Consider the following 18,502-nt stretch of genomic DNA (forward strand, 5'->3'; position numbering starts at 1 on the left):
TCATTCTGTTATCTTACTTGATGCTGATAAAATCATGTTTCATTTTGGGAGTAGTAATAGGTCTCTGTTCTTTATCCAGATTTCGGTGCCACTGCATGCAGCAAATGTGATATGGCCCTCCATAGCCGCCTGTTGGTTTTCTGGGCAAATAACTAATGTAACAGTGTCTACTGCTGGCAAATCAGGCAACTGCACTATACATTATAGAAAAAAGGCTGCTAAAACTGTTGTGACAAATGAAACAAGATACTTTTAAAATTAACAGTGGTGAATTTGTGTGACAAAGCAACAAATAATTATTCAAAGAGCATTGCTAATAATACAAGTGGACATTTGAATTAATTATCTGTGGCAGTGCAATAACTCCAGCTTTGCCCTGTCCGATTTAACATTTCTAGAGGATGCTTTAGAAGACAAATAATTTAGTATTAGCTAGGATTAATGGTTTCCTTTATAGCCAAGTCTCCCACAGATAATTAGCCTGATCTTATCTATCATGTTTAAAGTACAGATTTTAATATTTTTTTGCACAGTCGAATCCCATTTGAATTGTCTGTTGTATTAAAGAATCAAAGAACAAACTGTTTTATGAAATGTTGGCTTTAATCCTATCCATTCCTGGGTCACACTGAGCTTCCTATGGCTTACTTTGAGCAAATGCACTGTTTTGTTGACAGAATTGTAGCTTTGAAAAGGTCTTGACAGATCACAGAAAATAATCTTGATTGAGGATCTACCACATTTTTAAATCCATAGATTCCAGAATTGATTAAAGTCTGGGCATGGTGCCCTCCATTAATTAACAGGGAGAGAATTTCCAAGTGTGCATATTTGTGCTTGTGTGCTAAAGTTATAAAAGGTATAGTTATAAAGTATAATTCGAGTTGCTATTTTGGAGCTGTATCCTAGATTAAGGTACGCAAAAAACATAGGAAAGAGAAATTGAAAATATGTAAAAACGTTTTTGCATTGGGATATACTTGAATTGAGTATGTATCTGCATTTAGTTTGGAAGTAAAATAGAGGATGGTTAGCAACACTATCCCTTAATTTTGGGGATTTAGGAAGTTGCTTCCTCCTCACTGCTCTTCATGGGTGGGCTGCTACAGGTTTCAGGAGAACCTGTAGATAATGTTATGGCCAGTTTGGAGAACCTCCAAGTCACAACCCTGGCTGGCATCTCCCATCCCACCCTACCCCTCCCACCCCTTCCAGGAGTCTCCACACAGCCCATTTTGGGTGCCAGGTAAATGCAGGGCCCATGCGGAGGCTCGGAGAGGGGGAAAAATGGGATTCCTGGAAATTCCGGAAGGCTGGAAATGGGCCCATTTCCGGCCTCCAGAGGGCTTCTGGAGCCCGGGGGAGGCAGTTTTCGACTTCCCAGAGGCTCAAGGAAAGCCTCCGGAGCCTGGGGAAGGTGAAAACACCCCTCCCCCCTGCCAGGCTGAAGGAAGCCAACTAGGCCACACCCACCATGGCGAAGCTCACCCAGCAACTGGGCAGAGAACTCATTGCTGAAATTTTTGAAGCCCATCCCTTCTGTTGTTCCTGTCCTCAGCAAAAACTCGGGTGGTATTGATTAATGAAACCACCTCTTTATTATTTGTTTCATTTTTTCCCTCCAAAACACAATATATCTTTATGTTATAAAAAAGCATTAAACCATGTGGGAGTTACAATGAAATGACACTTACTGTGGCCTTGTCCACAATGAATCAAAATCTGTTATTCTATATTTCCTGTTCTCAAATATTAGAAAAAAAAATACCAAGCATGGAGTCCCTGCAGAACCTATGATTCAGACAAATATGTTAGGCATTTTTCTGCACAGTCATTTTGTAAAAATGAGCCTGTGCCCCTCTTCAGTTTGTAGCCAGTGTTAAAGCTTTGACTGACAATTTGTGAATGCCCTAACCCAGTGTTTTTCCAAACTTCCCCACACTTTAAAGTTGCCAAGTTTAAAAAACACTGTTCGAACCAAAGATATAAACAGGAATTATTATCTGTAGGAAGAAGGACATCTTAGCTGATTTTGAAGTAAAAACAATATTGGTTTAACTTTCAATACCTAGCATATCAGAAAATAGCAATGATGGCAATTCTTGGCTTCTTTGAGGAAATGGCATTGAGATAGTTGAGAATTTTAGGGCTCTGCAGCAGCCAGAAGAAAGAGTGATTGGGGAAGACAGAAAGAGAGATTTCAGCCAAAATCTTAAATATAAGATTACTCTAAAAGCTAATTCTGCCGACTGACAGCAGTTTGATTCTCACCAGCTCAAGGTTGACTCATCCTTCCATCCTTCTGAGGTCAATAAAATGAGGACCCAGATTGTTGGGGCAATGTGCTGACTCTGTAAACCACTTAAGAGAGGGCTGTAAAGCACTATGAAGCGGTATGTAAATCTAAGTGCTATATATATATATATATATAATTGAAATGAGAAACAATTGAATACCTGTTCCCAATTTTAATTTTTAGTCTGACCAATAGGAAATATTGATAGTATTTAGTATTTATTAGTTTGTCAAACATGTACAAGATAGCAGATATAAATATAAACATGGGTATAAACGAAATAAATGAGTACAAATAAATGGGGACAGTAGGACAGGGACGGTAGGCATGCTGGTGTGCTTATGCACACCCCCTTTACGGACGACTTAGGAATGGGGTGAGGTCCACGGTAGACAGTTTAAGGTTGAAGCTGTGAGGGTTAGAGGATGTAACAACTGAGTCAGGTAGAGCATTCCAGGTGTTGACCACTCTGTTGCTGAAGTCGAATTTTCTGCAATCAAGTTTGGAGTGGTTTGTCTTGAGTTGGTAACAATTGTTTGCCCATGTATTATTGAGATTGAAGCTGAAGAAGTTGTTGACAGGTAAGATGTAGTAGACAATTTTGTGTACTGTGCTTAGATCATACCACATGTGGCATTCAGCATCCTCCCCTGAAATCTAGAAGATGAGTTTCTCAGTGGATTTAAGAGACAACTTTTATATTGGCAGCTGACTGTTATTTATCATTCACATATTTTTATGTAAGCAAGTGTATATAGTAAAGCATTATGTAATGCCAGCTGGGTGATTAACGTTACAGAATTTTATTGTGAACTGATAATAGCATATGTCAACCATATTTTACAGTTTGTGGGTTTTTAAAAAGATTTTAGCATATTTATATTTGGGTTTTTTCCCAAGATTTTAAAGATCTCCCTGAATTGGGTAGGAGATATTTCTTGATCCTGAGTGGGCAGTACCACTTTATAAATATGCATCCTTAGCTCTAATAATGTTTCACTGGTGGGTTTGAGATAATTAGTTTATAATATTCAAAATTCATACTTGAGGTTTTTTAAAAAAATAGAATCAACTGAAATGATTCAAAAGAGAAGTATAGAACTCAAGATGATGAAAAAAAATAGCCAGTGGATTGATGCTTATGGGAACAGAATATTTTTCCTGTGCCAGTATGCTATACATAGGGATTGAGTCAGTCAACAAAATCTGGGAGATGATTGAATAACTTCAAATAGTACTCAAGGATTATTCCATCCCTGTAAATGGTTTTATTCATTGGGTCATTTCTACTTGCAGAAACTAATCTCAATAATGAATTTTTCTGATCTCTCTGCATGTACAAGACATAAACAGCACATTTTAAGAAAAGAAACACAAAATGATTTGTGGTAGTTTGGTACTGTTGATATGTTTTTTTTAATTCTTTGTTGTTATGATGCCAGTCTCACTCATAGGCTTTTCTCATTTAGCCTATCATTTAGTTCTGCAAGTTCCTGTAATTGTGAGAACAGTTGTTTCTCTGAAAGTAGCTGCAGTTCTATTTGTTCCTCATAATTATGCCTCTATCAGTTTTGACAGCATAGGGTCCAAGCAACTCATGCTGTTCCTATATTAATAAGTTTTAGTTTTCAACCTTTGCTTTAATTTTCACTTAGGATCCAATTGCAGCAAAACATTCTCTTCATAATGGTTATCGCATTAGAATTTTCAGAAGGATTTTGTTGATTGCTTTCAGTAAAAGTTGCAAGTTTGTTTCCAACAATAGAATTGGGATAATAGCTGTCAGTGCATGAACAGTCCTTCTGTAAGGCAGGGACTTTTATTATATTTGGGTCTCACAAATAAATATATCCATACTTTAAATGAAATAGTTACATGAAAACATTGCTGGAATGAATTACCAGCACTGCCCATTTAACCATGGCATAAGGTAGCAGATCTGTTTAATACTGCCAATGTTTTACAGATTTAAAATCTTAAATATTAGCTTTTAAACTATTATATATCATACAGGTATTTCTTTAAAAATGTGCAATGTGTTGTTGGAGCACACACAGCTAACTGATTCAGCAGGATTCAATACCTTTTCTTTATATATAATATAACACATGAAGTAAATATACAATACCAAAAGCAGGTTTTCCAACATGGTAGTAAATACAAGCAAACACAGGCAGAGGAGAGAACAGTTTCAGTTCAGAGCAGCGACTACTTTGCAGCTTTTAGTACAGGAATTAAGCTAAGCCGTGCCCAGGCTCCTCGCTATCTCCTTGTTGCCCACACAGCAAATACTGTTTCAGTTCCCAAAAAGCCCTCATTGGCTGACCCAGTTACCATGTCTCTTCATTGACTGACCTTGTTACCACGTCTCTGTGAAGTCATGAACTCTCATAAACACTGACATGTGTTAATGTTGCTTGCTATAAACATAATACTATAATTTTGGCACAGAACACTCATTGTTTTTCTTTTCTTTGGGGTCTGTAACAGTATGCCTTGGTTCTTATCAGATTAAGAGTTCTTATCAGATTAATGTCAGCCCTGGATCCATCTTTGGATAGACTTTACAGGGCTGCCAATTAAGAATTTTGTTCAAGATGGAGTCTCTGAGGTAATTCTGTCTTCCACCCCTCATCTGCCTTAATTTTTTTTCTTTTGTTCACTCTTCCTTTGGATACTTTGATTCATGATCAGAAAATCTAATAACATAATTGTATTGATCATATTGCCGTCTACTGATCTTCTGGCTCTTGATTACAGTGCTTGATCAATGGTGATGGAATGTCTTACAAACATTTTCATTTGGTTGTCCCACTGCTTGAAAGTGAATATGGACAAAAGTGAAATTGTTTATTTGTTCATTATTTTTCATTTCAATCCCACTGCAGTCTAAGTGAATCTTAGTAGTTGGATTTTTATGTTTTAACCTGATTTTTCTTTCCATGAGTCTTTCCCCATTTGTGTATAGGACTCCCAGATTGCTCCAATTTCTTCCAATTCCATCCTCGAGAACTTGATTGATGTCCAACAATGTCTATTTATTGTTTCTGTAACTAGAGTTTCTAAATTTCATTAAGTGAATATCTGCAGGGTGCAGGGGTTTCTGATGGAGGTGACTACAGTGCTACTAGTCTGCTTTGTTTGTCACGATTTTGGATACTGTCCATTATTCCCTGAAATTCTGACAAAACACAAATCCAGGAAGTACACACACACACACACACACACACTGTATATATGGTACATTTTCAAATTACACAAGCAAAATATGTCATTACACTGTTCACCCTAAGAAGAACAGCTGATGTTTTCAGAAAATTTAAATAGTATGACATACATTTTCTTAGTTCTGTAAAAATAACTCTGCTCAGAGGAACAATGCTCTTAACAGGATTAATTAATGCAAGTAGATTAATCAGTACTTAGCCACCATCAAACTTGCTTAGGCAAGACCACACTGTATGCTATGGACTAATTTAATAAACATAACTGCCGCCTAGGTCTCTAGTTATCATCATCTGTGCCAATTAGACTGCTCATTTATGAGCATAGCCCGAGTGTTAATCTGCTATTTTGTTGCTTATTAACTACTCTATTTGTAAACACAAAAGAGTGGCTAACATCTCTTAAGTCTTCAATATAATTTTTCAGTGCCTCCTAGCCTAGAAATATAGAAGCTATCAATACCAATGTAGGAGGATTACTGACAGTAGAGGTTTTTACATTTCTCATCAGTTCCCTTCCTTTTCTGATTAGCAAGTGAAGAAGGGATGGAGAGAGAACAAAGCTAAAGAATACATAATATAGAGATACAGCATTAATATTCAATTAATATTGAACGTAAATTCTTCAGTTTACAAGAGATAAGTGGGAGAGAAGGTTTCATTTTTGTGAGCTGTCTCTCTTGAATTTCCTAGGTCCTCCTGTAGTCATTTACGCAGAAACAAACAGCTACTAGGATTTGTGAAATTTAATGAAATATCAATAATGTTCCTCAATAGCTGGACATGCCTTTACAAAGTGATGCTGCTTTTATTGCTTTATTGGTTTGTTTGCAGAGCAAACATCAATTTAAGCAGGCTGGGGAAATTTATTGAGTATTTTTAGAATTAAAATTCTGCATTTTGGGGAGGCAATTGTTCAATTTATTATTTGTTTTTAAGAGATGGGTTGCTTCTGATATGTAGTGTACAGTTGTAAATAAACAGGAAATAAAACTATATATATTTTTATATATATAGTTTTTTATATATATATATATATTCCCATGTTTAGTAGAGAGCCATTTTTCTCTGTAGAAAAGCCTACCTCTTCACTAAAGATAATAGCCCTATTTTTATGGAGGGATAAAACCAAGGTGCCAAGTTCACCCCCAGTTGCATAAAGTGTGAAAAGAAATACATACTCTAGATAAAAATGTGACAGATAATTTGAACATGAAAGGAAGAGTAAGTTACTTCGTTCAAATATTACTCATCTTTCTTATTCTTTGCCAAATCAGTATTTGTTCTGGATGGTAAGTTGCATAAGCAATATACATTTGTTCATTTAATTACGATATCTGTACTCTTGTTTGTCAGGCTGTTTTCCTGTTGCCTCAAACTGAAAGTAAGATTTCCTGAGATGAAACAGATGGGATTACAAGAATATCAGCAGCTGAACTCTTTCCTATTTAGAGCCATTTTTTTCCATATAATTTGTTAAGCTATCATCTTATTAGTTTTGTTTCTAACAGACTTCCTGTGAGATATTTTTTCACTGTTAATGGAAAAACTTGCAGATTGTTGTGTTATATAACTGTGTCTTGAGTCTTTATCAGTTTGGAAAACAACAATTACACTATTTACCATATTTTTCGGAGTATAAGATGCACCAGAGTATAAGACGCACCAAGGTTTCGAAGAGGCAAATTAAAAAAAAAGGTTTTGCACTCTGTAAACCTCCCAAAAACGGCCCATTTTTCTCCAAACGAAGGGCATGAATAGCCCTTAGGAGGCTTGTAGAATGTTCCTGGGGGGTGGGGAGGGACAAAAACAAGCACAAAATGGCCCATTTTTTGAGAAAACATACCCGTTTTTTGTCAAAAAAAAAAAAGAGAATTAGGAAGCTTATAGTGTCCTCCTGGGGGCTGGAGGGGGGAGGCAAAATTGAGCAAAAAATTGTCAATTTTTTGCTCATTTCAGCCCTCCCCAGCCCCCAGGAAATCTTTGAAAGCCTCCTACAAGCTCTGCATGGCCATTTTGGTGAAGGGAGCGGGGTTTTAGGAGGCAAACAAAATGCTGTATTCAGTGTATAAGACGCACCCAGATTTTCAGCCTCTTTTTTGAGGGAAAAAGGTGTGTCTTATGCTCCGAAAAATACGATAAGTGATTCCAGAGTTAATGTATTTCATTCCATTTAATTCCATAGAATTAAAACAAAAAGTGCAGGTTATAATAGCAATAATTCTGCTTTCTGTAAACCTCTGGGTCATGGAAGAGTTATTTCACATCATATTAAGGAAAGTCTAGACTCAGTAGACAGGTTGAGTGATTTGCTCAATAACCTCAGGCAACCAGGACCTGAGGGAACTTTTGAAATATCACACTGTATTATTTCCTTTGTGTTTCAGCTGGGTGAAGTTCATTAATGTAAGCTATTGATGATACAAAGACCTTTATGTCAAGTGATCTTGAATGTCTCAACTTATAACTTAGCTACTTCCCTAACATGGTACATTTGCTTGTATTCTGTATTGTTTTAATTGAATAGCACTTAGAAGCATACATACTGAAATGAGGTGCACAAAGCTATTCTTAAGAAATTGGCCAGAATTGCTGGAAAAAAAGAACAGAATAGACAGACAGAGAGGAAAGAAAGACCATAAAAGAAGAAAAGCTAAGAAAAGTAAGGAGGCTGAGTGAAATAGAAAGAATAAGGCAGTATAGATAATAATGGCTTACCAATAGTTACTGATGCATATCACATATAGTAATTGTAAAGTTGCAAACAAAAAAATTCAAAGGTAAGCCGATGGGAAATGTAAAAAATGAACTAGGAAACTGAGAGAACAGCAAGAAAAATATAAGTATTTGTGAAAAGGCCTTAGACTACTACTTGATTAGAAACTGAATGTGTATTAACCCTGTGAAAAGAAGCTATTACTTACTAGGACAATCTAAGAGTCATATATTAGAATATGACTCGATTGCCCAAGGATCTACTGATACAGTTCTACAGGGGAATTATTGAGTCTGTCATTGTACCTCAATAATAGTCTGGTTTGGTACAGCAACCAAACAGGAGAGGTACAGACTTCAACTGATAGTTAGGACTGCAGAAAAAACAATTGCAACCTGCCTGTCTTCCATTGAGGATTTGTATTATGCATAGACCATAAAGAGGGCTGAGAAAATATCTAGAGACCCCCTCACATCCTGGACATAAACTGTTTCAACTTTTCTGCTCAGTATGCTGCTATAGGGCATTCCATACCAGAACAGCTAGACACAAAGATATCCCCCCCCCCATGCCATCACTTTGCCAAACACCTTTCTCACAGCAGTGTCTTAAAGATATTTACCCGTGTAGTAGGGCTGTATTGCTTTTACTCTTCTCATCTTCTCATTCTTTCTTATCTTCTCATCTTTCCTACTATCTTCTCTAATAGTATCTTATGATTTCTCACGTTGTTTGTATCTTTTTTTTTAAACAAAGTTTTTTATTGGTTTTTTAATGTTTTACATAGGGAAAAGGTAAGGGAAAGGTTACAAATTTTGGCAGCTGCGAAATGCGGTAGGTGCACCCCCCCCTCCAGACTCATAGTATACATTTGCATAGAATTCAAATATTACATAATAGCATATAGTCAGTGTGGTAAATTCAATTGGTAATTTCGGTCAGTTTATATCACGTGGATTTTCTTGCTTATTTGTGTGATCTGAGCTTTCTTGATGTCACCCCATCTCCCCCAGCTGGCAGTGCTCCGGCCCCTCCCGTGTCTTGTACATCTACTGAAGTGTCTTCTGCTTTTTCTAGTAGTAGTTTATTTTTTTCCATAAAGGCCTGCGCCTCTGTGGGTGTATTAATTCTAACTCTTGTCTCCTCCCAGAATATTAGCATACCTTCAGGCAGTAACCATCGAAACCACACCCCCTTCTGGTATAGTTTATTCGCCAATTGCGAATAAAATTTTCTTTTCTCCCTCACTTTCTTGGGGATCTGTTTCAGAATGGTTATCTCCTTATCTTTATATGTCAGGGCTTGCCCCCTTTGTGCATTCAGGATTTCATCTCTTGTGCTTTTCCTAAGAAATTTAATGTGTACCTCCCTGGGGACATTGTGTGTTCTAGCATACGCTGAGTTCACTCTATAGGCCAGGTCTATTTCCCACCCCATCTGTTGTTTTTCCTTCTGAATATACTCAGCCAAAATGGTTGTCATGATGTCCCTTATATTTTCATCATCTGTCTCCATCACGTTCTGGAATCTAAGATAAAAAGACATTCTCTCAAACTCTATTTTCATTTGTTGGGTGTCAAGTTGTTTGTTTCCCCTTTGCACACCCTCTATCCCTCCCTTCATCTCAGCCGCCCCATCTTCCAAAAGATCCAGTCTCTGTGAGTTCTTATTAATTTTATCCTGGTTCTCTTTAATTTCTTCTTTCATCTCCTTCAATTGTCTCTTTATTTCCTCTTGTCCCTGTAGTAAGGTGACCAACTTTTTTACAATGAAAAGGAGGACAAAACACATTCTATTGTCCAAAATGCTAAGCTGACCAACTTTATTACAATGAAAAGGAGGACAAATAAATTGGAAAAAATATATCGTAAATAAAAGAAATATTTTATTCATTGCAACAATAATACACTAAAATATGATATATGCATAATAAAACATTTGCAACATTTTATATTGTAATTATGCTTACATGCCTGTTAATTATTATTTAAATGAGTACTTTCCCATTGAATTAATATTTTCTGTCAATGTATCATCTTCTAACAATATATTGGAAATATCTGAACAAGAAATATCGTTCATATTGAATTTTACGGCAAGTGCTGCAGCTAGAGTATCAACATTCAATCTCGATTTCTCACTTGTCAAAAAATCATTGGCAATTGAAAAAAACTCTTTCAACTGCTGCATTAATTCCAGGGCAGCACAACGTAAATTGAACAAGTATAAATAAGTGTTCACATGGAATATGTTCATTTTTGAAATGGCTGAAAATAGCCACCCATCTTTTATCAATTTCAACATGTTGATTTTCCCATTGTATTATTTTTTCAGAATTTAAATATACATTCAGTCTTCTAATTTCTTCAAAGAGACAATTGTCGTCTATTTTAATGTCTAGCATTTCTTTAGATAAAAATTCAACACAAGATTCAATATCTGTTCAATATACTTGCGATGAAGTAAAAAAAACACCATTAAAAACTGTTTAATAAAATACGTCACATAATGCGCAACAGATTAGCCTTCAAATATCAAAAAGGAGGACATGTAGGAGGACACTTTTCGAGGGAGGACAGAACTTACAAAAGAAGGACTGTCCTCCCTAAAGGAGGACGGTTGGTCACCTTACCCTGTAGAAGTTGTTGTAACATTTGATGAAGCTCCAGGTCCATAGATTTAGGTTGCTTGAAGGCTATTAATGTTGATTGCGTGCTTGGACTGGAGGTTGCAGATGTTGGGGCTGAGGCAGCAAAGCCTGACTTTCCAGGAGGTGGTCTTTTAGATGCCATTGTTTATAAAGTAAAGAGTCCAGTCAGTATAAAGAAGGATCAGTCAGATAGATAGAACAGTCAAGAGAGTCCAGGAGGCAGAGAGTCCAGGCACAGGGGAGTTTTCTAATCACCCTGGCTAAAGAGCAGTCGTTTTTCACTCCAGTGGGTTCAAAAGCAAACAATCCACAAGAGAATTATCCAGGTAGCACGGAGACAAAGACCGGAAGCCTGAAGTTAAAGGGTGGAGTCAAGTCTCACATCTCATGAAGACAACGGAAGTGTGCCATCTTGCCCTGCCAGCTTCGGGTATTGAGGCAACAAATAAAGTTTTCAAAGTTCAAAGTTCCCAGGGCTTCCAGATCTCATTGTCTTAAACATTAAAAGTTTAAATCTAAAAATCCATTTAGTAGGGGTGTGACATCTTTAGTTTGGCTCTCCCCCTCCTCCTTCCCTTGGGGCTGAGAGCTCACTTGTTTCCAGCCACTTGTCCAAGGGGAGGGGGAAATCCCCCTCCCCTCCAGCCGCACCTCTCCAAATCAAGCCAAAAGTTCAAGTTTGCACAGCTGACAGATTTTATAGTTGGTAATAGGAATGGAGTCTACACCTCACCACTCCGCTGCCGCATCCTTCTGCTTTCTTTTTTCACTCCGAACAGCCTGTCAGCGAAGACGCGCCCACGCGCCCTCCGATCTGCTCTCCGGTGCCTTGAGCACGCAGGGGACCTCCCGCTGCCCGCCGCCGATGCAGGGATCCCCCATGATGCTGCTCCTCCGGCAGGACGCCTCTACGGAGCGTCCTGTGCCCCCCAAGAAGTGGGGAAGCCCACCGGGGAGCCGGAGCGAGCAACGAGGTGCCCGTCGCCGTCAGCCGCCGGAACCGTTGTTTGTATCTTATGATTAGTAATTGTAACTATGATTTGTGATCTATCACTTTGTTGTTTGTAAGTACACTGAGAGCTTATGCACCAGAGACAAATTCCTTGTGTGTCCAATCACATTTGGCCAATAAAGAATTCTATATGTAATGGTTTTAGCATGACACATGGCTATCTACTTTTTTCTTCTAAGCCTGACGGTTAATGATTCCAAGATATCAACCTGCATATTTGTTTTGTCAAAGTAAATATTCAAAGTCTCGTCCAGTAAAAAGCAACTATTTTGTTGTACCCTAGATTTGGCCATAAAAGGGATGTTGTGATATATTTTAAATGGAATCTGCAAATATTCATTTTGAATATAAATTAATATGAAAAATAAAGCCAGTCTAGGACTAAATTAGTAATCATATAAGATATGCACTATTATTCCCAAAACTTCCTATTTACCATATAGCTACAACAATAGAAAACAATCTGAAACATTGATATTATTTCAAATTATTTTGTTCTTCAATTATAAAGTGGAAACGTTGTCCTAAAATTACAATAATACCTACTTAGTTGGTGGTCACACAGACTACAGTACAATATATGCTCCCCTTCTGCATGGCTGTTAAAAGATCTTTGTTCTAACCAAAAGTGTTACATATCAATTATTTTGTTCTTGCTAGAAGTGTGCATTTTATCACAGATTTAAGTCAGTAGATGGCTCTCTTGAGTTTCCCTTGGTACACCTAACATTGTAAATAGCTACCCTAGATTTTCAAATTATAAGAGAATTTGTTTTTCTTCATGATTTTAAAAGAAAACCTTACTCAATTTCAATGTTTGTTTTGCAACATTTTAAGGAGTGAATGTCTGCAGACATTAAATCCTAGACCTAGATGGAAGGCAACTGTGATTTACTTCCTGTTCCTGACACTATTAGACAATATGGGTTAATTTCCTGTTTTTGTCTTAATTTGAGGAACTACAATCTGTAAATGGTCCTTATTATGCTTTGCAAATTGAAGATTAGTTCCCTCCTATTTGGTGTCCTCTGTCCAAGGTCCTGATCAGTTTTTCCAAAACAGAAGAATGCTGGATATTCCTTCAAAACTCCCATGAGTATGTAACATTCTATTTAATCAGAAAACATTTATCTTAAAAATTAATATATTATGCTGCAGTTCAATGTTGTTTTTGTGTGTGCCTTCAAGTCACCCACCTGGCTTTGTGCCTAAGGTGGGATTAGAATTCATGGCCTTTCAGATTCTAGCTGGTGCCTTAACTACTACAACAGATTCCCTAAAATATTTCCAGGTAAAGTACAAGTTTGACAAGCACTGTAAAATGCCAGCTATGTCAATTGTTGTCTTAATAGAACAGAACAGAATAGAATATTCTTCATTGGCCAAGTATGATTGGACACACAAGGAATTTGTCTCCATGCAAATAGCAAAGTGATACATCATAGATAATAAATCATAGTTACTATCATAAATCATAAGATAGAAACAACAAATGATAAATCATAAGATAATAAAAGAAGTAGGAAAGATGAGATGATGAGAGATGAAAAGATGAGATGAGAAGGATAATAGCAATAAAACCAACTATAGATATGTAGGTATTAAAGCTATTGTAAATATTCCCTTGTTCTGAAAGAATCTCTACAATAAACTCCCAATAAAAGTAGTTATATTGAATTTACTTAGTGTCACTTTAAAATTTAAAGGGATAATACTATTTTTACAGCTTTGGCCTTAGAGAAAGCAAACAACCTGGGAACAAGAATTAAATAAAAACAATTCTGCTCCAGAATGACAGACAGAATTTTCCCCCCAGATTTGCTCCAGAAGTACTAATATACAACAGAATTCCCCATCTCTAACTCTAACTTGGAGCTAGAATAGTTTAGAGTTCATATTGGTGCCCATTTTATACGGGAGCAAGCAAGTTAACATATCAACAATATGATTAATGAATAATCCACAAGGAACGGTCCAGAGTAGGCCTGTCAGACTGCCCATGGGCTAGATATGTCATGCACGCCCCCCCCCCCCCGCTCCACAAAAGCAAGAAACCATCACGAAAAATCACGATCCGGCCTGTGATGCGATTGATCCTGGTAGTCTAGAGTCAATAGCAACCACAAAATACCAATCTACCACAAACAAACAAACAAACAAACAAACCAAAAACAAATTGCTAATGCTCTATTTTGTGCATTGGATTTTTGAGGAAAGTATTGGGTATTATTATTAAAGTCCCAAAAACATTTAGCTGAAATGACAATGCACCGCTATACATATTTGGAAAATTTTGGCCTTGGCAGTGCACTGGGGTATAGAGATACAATCTATAAGCATTCCATACAAGTGTGTTTGAAGGAGAAAAATTTGTATAAAATCAAAGTGCATCTTGCATTCCAATCAAATGATTTGGATGATAAACATGTGAAGCTGTGGATTTCTGGGTGTTTTGAAGTTCATTTTCATGTATGACACTTAGAGCCATTTCAACTGGGTGGAAATTTACAGGACAAATGCCTCCTGTCTCTTTTTCTTCTTCTTCTGTATTAGCAGTCAGGATGTTTACATGGAAAGAAAAGTTCATCAGTGATTCTTCTAGGTGACCATCTTTATAATTAGCACAATCTGCTTTGTTCCATGCAGCCACATCTACCAGCAGCTGATTTAATTAGTGCTGTCTTTGCATAGCAACAAAAGAATTGTATGCACTGATTCTCAAAGACCGTATAATTTGAATACTTATGACATATTGATAGTGGGAATCTGTGTGGTGGACTAGGATATCTTTGGATTAGGTAAATAAGAGATGTCCAAATGTTGTCAGGGTTTTCTACACCTATAATTGCACACAAAAATGCTGAAAGGAGGGGGGTGACATCAATCAACCACACTTTTGTTTATAGATAAACTAGCACTTGTGTTTTTGTCTTGATAACTTGATGATCTGTAACAAACAACTTATTTCACGAGTGTGAATTAAAATTATTTGATTTACTACTTGTCACAAATAATCACTGAATATTTTTTTAAAAATTCTAGCCTTAGAAAATCCAAAATGGTTAAGATTTAGTTCATAAAACAACAATCACTAAAATTTCTTGATTGCCAGCTGTATAGTTGAACAGAGATGTTTATAAATCGACAAGTAAATGTTTGAATAGTATTTGAATTGACTTATTTCTAACCTTGGCGCACCTCTGTGGTCTATTTAGGGAGATTATACCTTTTGTATATCTGTACTCTCTTTGTCTGTAGGCATGTACATGTTGCTTTTTAAAACTATAAATGTGTGTATTTTGTTTCGGTACTAAAAACATTTCAGATTTCCCCCTCTTTTTCTCCCTCTAAACATTTTCCTTTCAAATGAATTACTTATGAGCCTGAAGGGTTTCTCTCCCTCCCCCTCGCCCCACTTCTTTTTTCCCCTAACCAGACCCAAACAACTCCTGAGACATCAGGAGCCTGAGGTTCAATTTGTGGGCATTCGGCTGTTATGTAGTCTAGGAATATAAGATTTAAAAGCAGGTGTGAACTGGAGCAAAAAGAAAAGGGACTCCTTCCTTCCCCTTCTCCTCCTGCTTCATTTGGTGACAATTCACATTCGCGAAAAGTATCAGCGTCTCCAAGCAAAATGAAGAGAGACCGCAGAAAGAATCGGGCGAAATCGAGGTTGAAAATCGGGCAGTTAGGTTTTTGGGGAGGATCACATCCCTCCCAAACCCTACCGCCCTGTTTTAGATGGAGTGACCTCTACTGCAGTCTAGCCACGGAGAAGCCGGGCACCTGGATAACCAAAGCCCCCCCTCCCTACACTCCACCCCCAAAGCTGCCAGCCCTTCGGCTCCTGGAACTGGGGGTAGCCCAGCTAGTCAAGAGAGCGCTCCCGGGGAGAGAGGGGTGCCGCCCTGCCGGGATCTACCAAGAGGCCGGCGCGCGGAAGGAAGCGAAGCCACGAGGGCGATTCGCTCTCCAGACACCGCCACGCATCGCTCTTTGTTGTCACGGCTGCCCGAGGCGCCGTTTTCCACACGAGTCACCTTTCCCGTCCGGAAGGTCAAATCCTGGGTCCGATCGTGTGGAGCCTACGAGGGATGCCCGAGGAAGGGAGGGTTGGGGGTTACAAGTTGGGAGGGTCAGAGGCACGCGGCGCCCCAGTCGCCGGTTCGGAGCCTTGGGTGCCAAAGGCGTTAGTCCCAACGGGGAGACTTTCCGGAGCTGGGAGGAAAATCCAGACGGCAGGTTATTAACTCCGCTTCCTTCCCGCCTTCGAGGGCTCCGGACTCTTCTCTTCCCTCGCGCCGCGTTTCTTTCCCTCAAGAGACACCCCTTCCACGTCTCTCTCTCTCTCTCCCCTCGCTCTCCCACACCCACGTTTGGCGCGATCTCCCTCCCATTTCCCCACCCGCCGGGGACCTTCTTTCTCCCCCCCCCTCCACGCCACGCGTTCCCCCGTTGTCGCGCGCGCGCTGAGAGGCGATTACAAAAGCCCCGCTTGGAAGGCGAGGTGGCGGCCGCTTGTGTGGCTTCCCTTGGCCGGCCGAGCCTTTTTCATCAATCCCACCGAATTCCCCCCTTCCTCATCCACCCCTCGGCCGCCTTGCTGTTGCCTCCTCCTGTCCCCCCCCCCCCAAGCCGCTTGTTGTTGCTGGGTTTCGTGTCGGGTTTGGGAATCGCCCCGCTTTTAACTCCCCACCCACGCCCCAAGGACAAACCCCCCTCCCTCGGTTGCCTTGGGAAGGGAGAGGGAGGGTGTGCGTGTGTGTTTCTGTGTGTGTGGCGGGGTGTCGGCAAGGGTGGGACCGAAGTGCCTTGATATGAAGTCTTTTCCTCTCAGGAGCCGAAGCGTACACTTTCCAGATGCTGCTTTCCGAAGCACTCGGCGGCAGCTCTGAGGAGGAAGAGGAAGACGCGGCGGTGACCCGAGCGATGGAAGCGGCAATTGCCGCCGTCATGGAGAAGCGGGCATGAGCCCGGCGTCGTGGAGGCACCGTCGCAATCTTAAGACAGACCGCCACCGCCGCTGCTTCGGCTGCCGCTTGTTGCTTCGCTTCGGTCCGAAGCCCTCGGAGGAGGCTTCATGGGTGGTGACCCCGTGACTTTTTCGTCCTTGCCCTTGACCCGTAAGGCGATGGGGTCGTGCCTAGGCTGAGCCGAGCCAAGCCCGGCGCCCTTTCCGCGGTGAGCTTGAGCCGGGCGCCCCGGGAAAGCGCGGGAACCGAGGGGCCATGGCTGCGGCCATCGCCAGCGGTCTGATCCGCCAGAAGCGCCAAGCGCGCGACTTGCAGCACTGGGACCGGCCCTCGGCCAACAGGAGGCGCAACAGCCCCAGCAAGAACCGCGGGCTTTGCAATGGCAACCTGGTGGATATCTTCTCCAAGGTCCGCATCTTTGGGCTCAAGAAGAGGAGGTTGCGGCGCCAAGGTGTGTGTGTGTGTTTGTGTGCTTTCTCTCCGTCTATCTCTTTTGTGTGCGCCTGTGCTGTGTTTTGAAACCAAAGTCCTGAATTGTGGCTGCTCACAAGTTGGGGCTATAGGGGTAGTCCTCGGCTAATGACGTTTTATGTTGCTAAGTGAGAAATGGGTGAAGGGAGTTTTGCCCCGTTTTACGACTTGGCTTGCCAACACTCGTGAAGCCAGTCCACTGCAGGTGTTAAAATGAGCAAAATAGGGATGAAGTGAATTGGGCTTCCCCATTGACTCTTGCTTGGCCAAAGGTCGCAAAAGGGGATCACGTGAAACTCCCCCCCCCCAGGACAGTGCAAGGGTCATAAATGTGAGTCAGTTGTCAAGCATCTGAATGTAAATCACGTGACCACGGGGATGCTGCAATGGCCATAAGTGTGGGAAATGGTCGTAAGTAACTTTTTTCAGGGCCGTTGTAACTTTGAACGGTCGCTAAGCAAACTGTTGTAAGTCGAAGACTGCCTGTACCCTCTGGGTGAAGGACAGAGAAAATGAATGAGGAAATAAATAAATAAATCAGTGCAATAACCCATAACCCATACCTTCTTGATGCTTCCATTAGGTCTTGGGGTAGTGGGGAAAAAGTCTCCACCATTCCATTTGCTGTTTTAGGTGGCTCTAGAGAGGCTATTTTGAGTCAATCTGTCAAAAGTAGTTCTCATGTTTTTATTAGGCAGTAATCTGAAACAAGTTTTCCACTGTAAGCATGCATGTGAACAAATGTCTAAACTCCCTATTAAATAATATTTGGTGTGTAAATGGTACAGTTCTATAGAGTGTTAAAAAGTCAAAAAGTCCATTGAATTATGATCAATAATCAAACTGAGATGCTGATAGTGGTTCTAACACTTTATATAAATGAGGGAACAACAATCCACCCAATCTACGGTTTGAGTACTTTGATTACAAGTACTTTGTTCCAAACGCTGCAATATTTGGTGAAGTGATTGGGAAAAGTGCTTTCAATAAATTCATTTACTGTTATAAAAAGAAAAAGTCTGAGCTTGTGCCCCAGCCTTCTGATTTGCTCATCATCTGTGCTACTAATGCTTACGATGGTCTGGTAAGATTATCAGTATTTCAGATTAATTGGAACAGGTATGTGGCATTGTGTAAATGGGATCCCTTATGCCATTTTA

At 39.8% G+C, this 18,502-nt stretch overlaps 1 protein-coding gene across 2 annotated transcripts in view; it reads left to right on the forward strand.

Moving 5' to 3' along the window:
* The window catches only part of FGF14 (fibroblast growth factor 14), a 382,025-nt gene that overhangs the window by 212,418 nt on the left and 151,105 nt on the right, over positions 1–18,502 (forward strand). Inside the window, exon 1 of one of the 2 annotated variants that reach the window (XM_081946763.1) lies at positions 16,788–17,322. The exons of the other annotated variant lie outside the window; for it this stretch is intronic. Coding sequence (XP_081802889.1) covers positions 17,127–17,322 — 196 coding nt within the window. The 5' untranslated portion in view covers positions 16,788–17,126. Of the gene's footprint in view, positions 1–16,787; positions 17,323–18,502 lie in introns of those variants that run through there. 2 annotated transcript variants of the gene reach the window in all.

Source organism: Natrix helvetica (assembly GCF_964273705.1).
Source record: "Natrix helvetica genome assembly, chromosome: 3".
Lineage (NCBI taxonomy): Eukaryota > Metazoa > Chordata > Lepidosauria > Squamata > Natricidae > Natrix > Natrix helvetica.